The 13736-nt window shown below is 34.0% G+C and overlaps 1 protein-coding gene across 1 annotated transcript in view; it reads right to left on the bottom strand.

Annotated features, from left to right (window-relative positions):
• LOC129226627 (uncharacterized) overlaps positions 1–13736 on the bottom strand; it is a 351739-nt gene that overhangs the window by 79917 nt on the left and 258086 nt on the right. Inside the window, exon 16 of the mRNA XM_054861257.1 lies at positions 3386–3615. Coding sequence (XP_054717232.1) covers positions 3386–3615 — 230 coding nt within the window. The remainder of the gene's footprint in view (positions 1–3385; positions 3616–13736) is intronic.

Raw genomic sequence — 13736 nt, 5'->3', positions numbered from 1 at the left:
ATGATTTGAGAACGTCTTTTTTAATTGCTAAGTGTGTATGTCTTCATAGTAACTCGTAATAAATTTCAAACCAATATATATATATATATATATATATATATATATATATATATATATATATATATATATATATATATATATATATATATATATATATATATATATATATATATATATATATATATATATATATATATATATTTGAGTACAAAAACACCAGGAAGCATAGAGCTGTAAGCGTTGAATTAGAGAATTTGGGATAACCAGTACGAATGGTAAAGGAAACTTTCATCTGTTATGGAGCAAATGATGATGCTACTAGCCTTGTTTGGCGTTGCTTTTAGGTATGATTTCAAACGTAATTTCAATGAAAAGCCACCTTGAATTTTCGCGCGTTTATTGACAAATTTTAAAAAAGTCTATTTACATCTTTTAGTTTCTTACTGTCATAGCCATTGTCATTGTTTGGCTGTTGAACAAAAGCGTAAATTACAGACTGTAGCTCAAAGACATGTTATGTGAAAAACTCAAAGGTTTTAGTATCTATTTTAACATAAGGTAGACCGGAGCATGTTTACGAGGATATTTTTCAATGAATTTTCCAATTTTTATGTTTAAGTCAAAATTTGTACTTTCAGTTGTTGCTCAGTTTGTGTTTTTAACCACTAAAAAAATTATTTTTGAGTCCAAATTGGTTGCGTAAACTTTGCCCGGACACAGGGCACGTTTACGCATATTTATTTTGCTACCTAACGTGGTTCTGTTAGTGTTTTAAACATAATGTCTTACCATCGTTAAAATGAAGCAAATTTATTACAGACTGTATATTGTATAAAGTAAAAGCTTAATGAGCGTGAAGACAGCACTACATGGTTGTAACCTATAAGATACGAATTTGTAACTCAATTTAAAACTAAATGATGATTTTTAAAATTAAATTGCCTGAAAATACTAAAAAGTTTTGAGACAGTTCGGAGCGAAAAAAGGTCAGGGCACGTTTAGGCGTAAGACACCGTAAGAACATGCGTAAAAGTGCTCCGACGTCAACGCGTAAACTTGCCCCGTCGCCAAGTTTGGATTTATTTTTAACGTGAAAAAAATTAATAACATTTCAGTTCATACAAGTATAATTCTCAAAAAAGGATACAATTCTACCAAATTTCATATATTTGTTCTTTCTTAACTAAGTATTATTTGTTCCCAATAAGCTTCAAAACGTTCAACACGAAATGTACTCAATTTGGTAAAAAACAGATTTTTATTTCTGCATGCTAGAAAGAAGCTCGACTGATGCTCAAAAACTTATGCGAACATGTGCTAGAGAGCAGCACCAATCTGTTATGACTCTTGTCTCTCCAGTTAAAATTCTTTTTGAAAAAAAGGGCACTGCGTAAACGTGCCCCGTTCTACAATAATCTTTTTTTCCTTTTGAGAAATAATAGCTAAACAGTTTTGATGGTTTTTTTTCTTAATAAGTGATAAAAGAATTTGTTTTGAATTTCAGTTATTATGGTAATTTTGAGCGATATCGTCCACTTTGCGTCATTTTCCATTTTTTAAGTACATTTTATCAAAAAAAAAAAAAAAAAAAAAATAGAATGCCTTGTGCTGTACTCTTCTGGAAAAGTAATGAAATACGTTTTATGCGTTTCATTTTACATATACAAGTTAGAAATGATACATACAGTAAACTGCGTCTCCCTCATTTAATAATTTTATTCTTCCTACTGCAATATTCAACGTAATACTATAAATGATAGAACGTTTCATGATATCTTAATTTTAGACAACTGTACAACATTTCGGGAATTTTTCCCGTTTTATAAAAAAAAATACGATACCAGTACATTAAGAGATTTTATTCCATGTCATAACAAAAAATACAATAACACTATTAAAATATGCGTACTGCAGTTTAAAATAGAGAAATTTTGGCTTAACGTTACCATGAGTGACTGTAATCACACTTTTCACTCCAGGGTTCCCCGTGTCCACCACTGTTTGTGGTTTAACTAGTTAGATACTCTAAAGGCCAAAGACAGATACAAGGAAGGGGCGATGGGTGCGATCGCCCCCTCCTTGAGCCGAGATGCAAGAACTCTCCTTCGGCATATTTTCGGTACTGAAGTTCCAAAAACGTAATTTTAGACGATTTTCAACAATGGTACGAAAAGAAGGCAATCTCCCTCGGAACTTTCCCCGAAATGTATAGTCTTAAAGACGTAATTGGGGCACATCTCTTAACACTTTAGTGATAGGAATCGGAACTTTGTACAGGAAATTTTTCGAAATTCTAAAGCCTCAAATTTTAGACGATCTTAGATGATACTAGATGGGATTCGGGAGACTCTCTTCTAGATAGTTTTTTAAAATTGAAGTCCAAAAAAAAAAAAAAGCAAGTATAGGACACTGTTGACGTTATTCACTCCTTTTGTAAATTTGTAGAAAGAGAAGTCCTCCCCCCCCCCAAAAAAACTTAGTTTAAGACGATTTTTCATGATGTTCGTAGGTAGAGGTTTGCAAATTTGAAAAGGGTAAGTATCTGAAATCAATCGCCCCCTCCTTGAATACTTTCTGCATCCGTCCAGGTTAATGACAGCTCTGATATTTTGATCCAGATCAGAAACCGAGCAATCCCTGGTCCAGCACTCCCAGAGGTATCGTTTCACTCGAAGGACTTTGTGACCACGAATATCTTCAACGTCCTCCAGTAACCGTAAATGAAAGCGGTGGATCTTTGTCTGGCTAGGATCGAACCCGGGATCCCCGGTCACAAGTTCGATGCCTTACTGATAAGGTCACCGTTTCTTGCCTGTAATCACAGTAAGAATTTTGCAAACACTTTCCTTTATGGATTCTTAACTGCTTTTTTTTTTTAAAAGAACTTTTACTCAAGTGAAAAGTAATGAGATGTGCTTAAAATATTTTTATTAAACTCATTGTAATGGGGTTTGTTTCAGACTTTTTTTAAAATTCAGATTATTTGTCACAACAAACTGCCCCTGAAACAATTTACTTATGTTTGCTTAAATTTGATGCTTTAGAAGAAATACTTTCAAGATTATTTCGATGAAATGTTTTGGACATTGAAACAGCTAGAAGCAAAAGTGTGTAAGGTTCAAGATTAAACTATTGTAGATCTAAGTGCGTCATAACTAAGTGCAGTACTGCAAAATTAAATAATTGAAGTCCCAAGGTTGCTTATTAACGGATTTCGTTCTGGCCACATATTTTATACAACAAGGGAAAGAAAACTCGATATCGGTAAACATCCAAAGGAATGAGAGAATAAAAACATCAATGGCAGCAAAGTCAAGCAAAAATATGGAGAAAAAATGAGGCAGACAGGAATCTCCGGAAGAAGGGAAAGGTAAATTTCTCGTACCGGATCTGGAGTGGTGGTATTGCCTGGAGTGCGGGCCTAGGGGCGAGCTGCCCAGATCTTGCAGGAGCTTCCGCGACCGGGTGGGCATGTCCGGCAGCAGGGGCATGGGCGCCAGGTCCGTCTCGGAATCGGTCGCGAGGGGGGAGTAGTCATACACGGGGTCGTACAGGGGGTCCTCCTCCTCAGGGTAGCCATACTCGTACTGCCAGGATGGGTGGGAACGATCATACCTGTAGAGGAAACAATCGTTACTGGAATGAAATAGTGCGGCATGGTTATGGAAATACATACTTTATACATTAGAGAGCAGCAATTTGGTTTTATTACTCGTATGTCCTATTCTTGACTTACATAATGGCCTCTGAGTAAAAAAATAATCTCTGTTTTACTCTATCATGTCAAGATTTTAGGTTAAACAGGGATCAAAGTGACCAATTCACAAATATAGGACATAAAAAAAAATTCGGGCAAAAAATGTGGTTTTTAGGTTAGTAATAATTACATACATTGCATTACACATTACTACTACAACTACATTTTTTTAAACTACTGATGATTAAGGAAGCATTATGCATTTGTTACTGAAAATTCAATATTTTTGCCATCGCAATAAAGTGAATCAATTTATGTCACAAATAACAATAATATTTTGAAATAAAAAAAAATAATTTCAAAAAAGATCTATGTCAGCCAATAGAAAAGTGGTGATAGTAGAAGAAAACTAACTATACAGTCTTGAAAACGGCATGCGTATTTTATTCCAAAACGAATCAAAGATTTCATTCAACAGACATTGGGTAATATACTTTTCCCCAGTGTTATTCAACATTGGCAGTTTCAAATTGTGTGTGTTTCCGACACTATTTTCAATCATTATCATGCACCTGGGAATTTTAAATCAGAACTTTTTGGTGTTTATTCCCTCACAGAGTCCATAGTTTTAAACGTTATTACCAATCTTAGTATGATAATGTATATTTATTTAAGTACTGTTAAAATCAACCACCCCCAGGAGAAAATTCTTACTTCGTATGACTCCCACTCATTCCCGAAGAAAATTCTGACTGAACTAGTGAGTTATCCTTAGTAGTGGCTAGATGTAAATAATTCTCCTTCATAAATCGTGAGACAGCCTATTTGGTGGATTGGGGGCTTTCCGAGTTAAGTCCTTGGTCCATCTCTTGAGCACTTTTGTACAGAAGTGTTTTTGCAATGAATAAGCGAAATATTCAGAGCACTATCAACTCCCATTGAAGTGTGTACTTTTGTTTTTGAGGTAACTGTCTTTGAGTTTAAGCACCTCATAAATGATAAAAGCATCAAGTAATATTGCAACCGATTTCTTTAAAGAAAAAAGGGCAGAACTACTCAAAATTGATTTCGGAGTTTTCTACTTTGTCAATGCCTACTAATTTGTGGAGTAAAAAAAGTTTTATGAATCGCAGCTCGATTATTCGACCATGAAACAACAAAAATATTGAATGCATATTTGTCTCAATCTTTTTTTCTTTATCTTTCTGTATGTTTTTAGTATCTCTTTCTTAGCATATGATTCTAAAACTATTTAAAAATAAGTAAGCAGATCAAGAAAAAACTTCTTTATTTTGGAGAAAAGGAAAATGATTTTCTCTTGGGTTTAGTTCTTCCCCGTGTAAGAAAAGACATTAGAAACTTAAAAATAAATAAATAAATAAATTGTTAATTTCAAAACTCTTACATATAATGGAGTTCGCATGAAAACTTTTCCTTAATGTGTCAGAAATAAACTAAACGATATAAGCTTCCGGAAGCTTACTTATCACTTGTTCAAGATTAAAAGGTTAGTTGCATGAAAATAAATTTGCACTGCACTGAAATTGATTTATGATGAACGATTAATTCTCCATGCGGGATAGCCAATCCCCGAGCGGTAAATCTTTTAGATCCCAACGAATTAAATTTTATGCCTCTACTTTAAGGATTTTGTAATTATATGGAATTGTTAATTTGTTCCTGAGAAATGGCAACATGGCGGTCATTATTTAGACTTACTGGGAGCATTAGTGCGGATGAACTGTCTTGTTATGAATATTTCGCTGAAACTATGCTACTCATAACTAATCCTATACAATAATGAATTAATTTGTTATTTATAAAATAAAAATATCACGAAGTTATTTCAGTTGAAAATATGTTCCACTAATTCAATATCTAGTAACAAGATTAACACACATTTTTTAAAATTAATTTTCCTGATATTTCTTGATTTTGCGTGACTTTTTGAAACTAATTCCGCTGATATTTTAGTACTGCGAGATAGAAACTTAAGCAAAGAAAATGGAAACAATAGGTTCTTTTTAAATTCTATATTTTTGTTTTATTCATAGTATATCTGTTACTTGATTTAAAATCCAAAACGAGGGTATAAAAAGTTCATTGTTTTCTCAGAGTGAAAACTGCTGGAGTAAGGACCAAAAGTTGCTATATTTTTTCCTGAAGGATATGAAATACTTTATTTCATTGATTTTAGTATACATCGTAGTCTTAATAATTAGCACTATTATCTCTTTAACACCTTACAAACAAATATGGAACTTTAACAAATAGTTGAACTTCCAACTCTTTCCTTCACGCATAGGAATTTCTAAACTGAAAATGTTTTTTAGCACATAATCGCTAAAGATTCACATCATCTAAAAAAATCTGATGAGGTTCTGCTCTTATGATAATGATTATAATCATATTCTATTTAACAGAGTTTTAGGAGAAAGTGATTGAAGAGTTGTATACGCCTAATTAATAAAAATTGGTAATGATCTGAAGTTAAGTGTAAAAGTCCGCTGGATGTGTTTTGCAACCCTTTTGACCTTTTGCTACTGTTGATTTTCCGGTATTTTTGAATTTTTGACTCTTCTATGACTTCTTGGATTTTATTTTTTGCTGATTGTTCCTTGTTTTCCATGAGCTTTTACAAAACTTAACTAAAGAATATTCAGTTAGAAAAAAGAAAGGTGGCGATGAATTTGCATCGCTTACAGTTTATATTTATTAAAAAAATTATTTAGAAAAAACATATGTAAGGCTTAAAGCTTCATATAAGTGTTAAATAATAGTCTGAAAACTTATGAATATTTGCTTTTTCTTGTTATCTTGAGATTTTATTTACTAATGTAGAATTGCTTTTTCACTGCTAGAAGGGGTCTTTGGGACTCTGAGACAAAAGTGTCTCATTCACTTTATGAAATTTTAATATACTGTATTTATTCTAATGAGCTTATTATTTTTAATTCTTTTTTTTCTTTTCGAAAGCGAATAAAGATTTTTCTAAATGGAACAAAATATGTTACCTACTTTGTTTAAAAGGTACTACTTTATTTGTTCGTTTATTTATTTTTCAGGCATTTATTTCTTTTGATAAGCGAGGCATATTTTATTTCTAGAAATCAGCTTAAAATGCTACAAATATCAAAATAATTATATGTTTGAAATAATTTGCAGTGTCAGCTAATTTTGAAAATATGACCAGTTAATAGAAAGTTGATATTGATGTGCAGGAAAGTTGACTCTTTTAATTCGGGACGGAACTCCTTGTTTTGTATACTACAGCCGAACTAAGAAAATCTTTTAAAATTAGATCAACTGCTATGTATCCAATGCCAAGTTCTTCATGAATCAATAATTTGGAAAAAAACATTTTTGTTGAAATTGTCCCATCATTTCGCACTTCTCCCTACTTTTAACCAACTTCAAAAAAGGAGGTTCGGACTTCGTCGGAATCTTTTTATATATGTTCCCTGATTACTCTAAGACGCCAGGACCGATTTGAATTTTTTTTTTTAATTAAAAGGCCATATTTTCCAGGTAGTCACATGGTCATCAGGTCCGGATCTGATGAGCGGTCCAGGAGAAATTGAGGGAAAAATTTTACACGTTGTAGCTATATTCACGGCTCCAGGTTAATATTATACTCACGGTAGTGGACGGAGCGTAACGATGCGTCACAGGTCACGTGGTTTATCAGTGGGCGGTAGTTTCACTTCGTATATTTTGTCTTTGTTTTGACGATATTTAATTTTTGCTGGGATAATTAATTTTCACGGCACCGATTGTTAATTTTAACTAAAATAATTGCTAAATATGAATAGCAAAGAATCCTAAAAAATCCCGAATTAAACATTAATTCGGCTAAACACGAAGATAGTCTTTAAAACGAAACCTAGTCCGTAAGTTTGGGTAGAAGATTGTAATAAGCACCCACTTCGGAAGGTGATTAAAAATTAAGAAATCGGATGTAATTATGTACTAAAATAATTTATCATATACGTAGTAATTAAAATCTGACTTTATGTTATTACTGGGTGCTTAGTTTTGTTAGTTTTTGCGCTAGAATTGCAAAATAAGTTTGATTTATAATTTTGGGTAGGAAAACACATGTAAATGTAACGATTTATTTTTTGCTTTTTTATTCTTGGTGGTTTTTTGAAGGCAGTTTTTTTTTAATTTAGAAATAAATTAATTTCAAGTGCTTACTTATTTAGGCCAGATTTTTTTTTTTTTTTTTGGAAAATATTTGTGTAACTATGTTAAATTCCCTGGTATCAACCCTAAAAAAATAAATCTTTTTGACTGCGTTAGGCCAAAACATTAACACTTTCTCCTCAGATAAATTTAACGCATATGCCAATAAACAATCTTTGAGCCATTTTCAAAAATCAATTCATAAAAAACTTTGAAAAAAAAAATTTTTTTTTTTTCTTATTGATAATGGTACCATTTACTTTGATCTAAGAATTTTCATCCTCCAACAAAAGTTTCATATCCTCCAGTGTCGCTATGATATAATGTATCCCGAACACAATTACATTTTCTGATGATGCTCGTAGAAGCTTCCCTGATGTGGAAACTGAGTAAAGGGATTAATAAAAGATGTACCACCATGTAAGCGAGTCACATTTATTCCTGGAACAATGGCAAAAGTCGTGTTCCTTTCTCCTCGCTGCGGTGGCCTCTTGCGAATAAATGATATTCTACCATTGCTGAATCCTTAAGTTGGACGCAGTCAATGATTCGAAATGAAATAAAAGCCGGAGGCGGACTCAGGTTCATTGTTTCTGATCGATGTTAACTTTTGTCAGTACATAGAGCAAGGCTTAAGGCAATCAACTTTTATTTTTCTAAGGCAATTTTATGAGTGTTTTGAGTTTTGAGTTTGTTTCTACAAATATATTTTAAAAATATAATAAAATGCTTTTCCTGAACAAACATTTAAGTTTGAAAAGAAATATTTTTATGGCAGAAGATGAAGTTCTCTTTTTTACAACAAATAAAAAAAAATATGTTCGTTTATGGTGTAACATGCTTTAAGAAAATTATTTAAGCCAACACTAGTATTTCAAATAGGTAAAAGTTGAATGTTAAAAACTATGTAACTTCTTAACTAAAAAAAATGTTTTTTCATAAATCAAATACGCAAGACGAAATTCATTTTCACTCTGAATCTATTAGTCCATCAGTAAATAAAACTTTTTACTCAACTAGTAGAAAATAATTGTGCACACAAATAGCATTTACTGAGCTTAGCTAAAACAAAACATGAGCGATTTCATACTTGAAACAGTTTGTTTCTTAAACGCTGTCATATCATAATATAGAGTTCTAAATTAAGTTTCCGAAAGTAAAATTAATTTAATGCGATAACGCATCACCCTTTCATCACAGATAAACAATAAATTCTGTAGTAAATAAGATAAACAAGTTCATCAGTTCTGTATGTTATTTTCTATATAGTAAAGAAAAAATAGAGTTGATTCAAAAACATCAGAAGCATTCATATTTAGAACACTGCTAAATTATTCTCTACAGAACTGGGGATTCTCAAGATAAGACAAATTTAAGTAAGCAAAATGTCTGGAGTCTACGGAATAAGCTACCACTACTACACACTAGTTGCATATAGGCATCTAGTTGGAGTGACACTAGTTGCATATCGGGCACGAGTTGTGGACAATGGCGGTTTTATTGGTTTGCGGATCCACCGCAATGCATTTTTGGGGCCTGTTACTGTTGAAAGGTTGTGTAAAGCAGAGATTCAGACAGCTGAACACAAACAATAATTAATAACGTTTCATACGAAACATGGGGACACACATACAGCTAGGCGTAGATAAAAGTAGTGAAGTCTGATAAACAAGACTGCGGCTCTATAAATAGAGTAGGGGGTGGATTTTCAGTATCCAATGAAATATTACAAGCAGCAATAAGCTTTCTCCTGAGTCCGATGGTGGATTAAAGAAGAGATTTCGAAGCTACTAAAGTCTCTTCCAATACGGAATATAGGCATAGTTCTTCCTTTTAAACCATTAGAGAAAGCGATTACTTCCAACAGTTAAAAATAAAGAGAACAACGAAACAATTTTTCGCATGCCTTTTTGGATCCTTTTCGGGGTCCCTAGGTCATTTGGGGTCCCTCGCAATTGCGACATGGTAACTGGTTCTGGATCCATGCATCTGTACTTTTAGCCTCCGAAGTGGGCGAAAATTGAAGGTTCTAGTATGATTATTATGCATCTATTCTTGAAATTTCATTATTGGTGATAGAAAAATCAATTATTAGTCTCTAGCTTCTGTTACGAGAGTAGTTACTATCTGTAAAGATGTATAAATCCAAACCATCTTTTACACCGAATGGTTGTACAGTAAGCATGGATTAACACATTGCTAAAAACTTCTAGTACGAGTTATGCGCCGATCCTCCATCAGTATTGGATGAATCTGGTTTCATAAGGAAAGAAATGCTGTATTGTCAAAGTGTTATTACCTGAAGCAAAAGATCCATCCACCGTCGCAAAACAAACAGCTAGTGTCATATATGTTATAGATGGAATATACTTCTCCATCTATTACATACAAGCTATTACCACAAGCTATTATGCAGCTTGAGGATTTTGTGTTTTCCAGGGAGGAAGTTCTATTTCATTTGAAAAAATTAAAGCAACTAAAGCTCGGGGACCAAACAATATTTATCCAAAAATGTTGGTGGAATGTGCAGAGGAATTGGTGGATGTTATTTTTGAAATATTTGCAATGCTTCTCATAACTCAGGGACAGTACCAGAGGACTGGAAACTGGCTAACATAACGCCGCTCTTCAAGAAAGGGTCTAAAGGTAATGCTTGGAATTATAGACCTGTAAGTCTGACTTCAGTGGTTTGTAAGATTTTCGAAACTTTGATCAAAATTAATATTATGAATTTCTTAGAGACTAATTGTCTGTTGACTAGTTTGCAGTATGGGTTCAAGAAAGGTAAATCGTGTGCTACTACTTTATCGCATTTCTACGACAAGGTAACCGCGGCTTTAGATAACAAAAAGTGTGCAGATGTTGTTTATATTGATTTTCAAAAAGCTTTTAATAAGGTACCGCATATTGCTCTTCTTAGCAAATTAGCTGATATAGGAATAGGAGAAATTTTTTTACTTTCGGTTAGAAATTGGCTGACTGGAAGGAAACAAATAGTAGTTGTGAGGGGAAATCATTCTAAATGGAGCGATGTTTTAAGCGGGGTTCAGTTTTAGAGCTTATGGGGATTATAGAAAATGAAGAACAGATAAAACAGCTTCAAGAGGATTTAGATGATATTACTAAGTGGGCGAGTAGGTGGGGTATGGCAGTTAATGTAGGGAAATGTCAAGTGCTGCACTTAGGTCAGCGAGTTATCGTTTACGCGGTTCAATCATTAGTCAGGCAGAAAATGGTATTGATCTGGGTATCTTAATAAATCAGGACTTCAAATTTAGTCAACAGTGCAGCATTGCAAGTAACAAAGCCAACAGAATGCTTGGATTTATCAATAGATCTATTTCAAATAAATCTAAGAAGATTCTTCTGGCTTTATATAGGAGTTTAGTAAGACCCCATTTGGAGTATGTTGTGCTGTTTTGATCGCCTTATCTGAGGAAAGATATTTGTGTATTGGAAAGGGTTCAAAGAAGGAAAACTAGACTAGTAAGGGACTTTCAGATTTAGATTATGATACCAGACTTAACAGGCTTAATATGTATAGCCTGGAGCAAAGGAGGATCAGAGGGGACATCAAAATGAATGATGTTAATGGATTACATTTTTGCACCGAAAGTAGGACAAGGGGTCATTGTTTTAAGCTATTCAAATCTCAGGCTAACCTGGAAATAAGGAAAAACTACTACTTTAGTAGGGTTGTAGGCACTTGGAACAGCTTTCCGGAAGAGGTGGTAACGAGCAAGGGGAAGGATAACTTTAAGAGGGTCAGTAATCTCCATTGGGGACTAATAAACTGACTAGGATCCGCCTAGCTGGGCCAAGACCCTGTTGCTGGTCGTCACATTTGTATTTGTATCTTTTTTTTTCGATAATAATCTGCAAGCTTCAAGGAAATATGTCAGCAATGCAGTGTATATGTCACTTGTAAATATGAGAAAACTAGTGTCATTTTTTATGAGTACAAAGGAGGAAAAAGCACCACAGAAATATCATCTGCGTCCTATTGCAAAAGCCAAGCCTTCTGCTTCAGGAGACTTTTTGTGCCTCATATATTGTGCTTACTCTGAAGGGTTCATTGAATAAAGTGAATGTTGAAAAGTCTGAACGTGGACTGAAGTGCTCAACTACGCGCAAAAAATATGCTAGACATAGCTGCAACTATAACGATTTTAGCGAAGATCTAGGTACCAAAACAGATCTTGATAATGAAGACTTTTTCTTACAAGATTAGAAGAAATCATTTGAAAACTCCAGTTCTGATGGAGAGTTAATCTCAATCTGTTGACGTATTTGAAGCCTGCGTGTATATATATTACGTAAACTAAAAATTTTGATTTTAAATACGGCAAAAGAGCAATGTATAGTATAAGGGTATAAACAGTTCAGCATAATTTTTCTGACCATTTAATCAAATGTGCCACCAGTGACGGGGAGGGGGGGGGAATCTTTAAGTATATTATTTTGTTTTGGGAGTTGAACCATTGTTCTTTTGAGATGAGACCTGATTTAATGCATTTTAAATTTGACTGAAATAATACTTCTATTTGAAATAGAAAGGGGGGGGGGCACTAGGCTATTTTATTTGGGGCGGGAGGTGCTTTAGCTTTGGGAGGAGGTGCGCCATCGCTCTTTGAGAATAGACACACTTGATTTCCAGGTTTAACTTTGCTTGAAATAATTTTTTCACTTGAAATGTTTGGAGGGGGGTTCGAGGATACTGCTTCGTTTTATGGCGAGAGGGGGGATCTGAAGCATTGGTGAGTTGTGTCATCCCTTTTGGGGAGTAAAAACCTTTAACTTAATGCTTTTAAATTGTGTATGACATAATACTCCCGCTCGAAATGCACTCTAAAAAATCCGGAAAAATACCTAAATTAGCAATTTTTAGATGCCCCCCATTCCGAAACCCGACGCACAATACGGTGGGACTTTTTACCTGTTCTTATTGGGAGGATAATAAACAATTTGCAACTGGTTTAAACTTTTTTTTTCTTTTTTTGAATGTTTGAGTCCGACCCCTATTTTCACTGTACTACATGCACGTCGGAAGAACATTTTAAATTATGCTAAAAGTTTGAGAAGGAACTTAATATACATAATTATTTCCTTCTACAAAACGAGAGCTGTCAAATTCTCTGAAAAGAAAGCCAAAAACAGTTTGTATTAAAAATACATCACTTTATTTTATGCATTAACTCTTGCCCATTTAGGCGAATTTTTACAACCCATTGCAAAACTTTCGTTGTAGGTAACGTTCCGCGTTAAGATTTAATGCATAGTTTAGTCGAAAATAAGCTGTTTTAAGTGAACCAACATTTTTGGTATTTCTTACATGTATTAGAGACTCATTCAACTCTAACGGAATTCGATTGAATCGAACACGAGCTGTTATATCTACCAATCACGCAGCAAGAAAATTCCTTTGTCCCACAAAGAAGGAAATTTCCCACTTACTGGTACATAGGGAACCGGGAATAATTGACGCTTCTGAATGTTGACCAAGAAACAGGTGACCCGTTTCGCACACTTAACACCTTCACTCTTCACACCTGCAGATAATTCATCACAATCTCTTGAACAATACTTTTCGGAATGTTTAATGTCTGTGACATTGAAGGAACATTTAACAAGCACCGAAAGCTCATGTTTCTGAGACACTTTCGTCTGTGGTGATTGTTGATGGGGAAGACGTCAGACCAGCGACACCTTACAAAATCGCTTGACATTCGTAAACTGATGAAACCATGACTTTACAGTTACGTTTTGTGATCGTCATATAACGATGACCCTCATATGACAGTCACGCAACTTTCACACAAGGGTCCCATTTTAGTCTCTCTGCCATTAGGGTAGT

Source organism: Uloborus diversus, chromosome 7 (assembly GCF_026930045.1).
Source record: "Uloborus diversus isolate 005 chromosome 7, Udiv.v.3.1, whole genome shotgun sequence".
NCBI lineage: Eukaryota > Metazoa > Arthropoda > Arachnida > Araneae > Uloboridae > Uloborus > Uloborus diversus.
The sequence above is the reverse complement of the archived record's forward strand: the minus strand, read 5'-3'. Positions and strand labels throughout refer to the sequence as shown.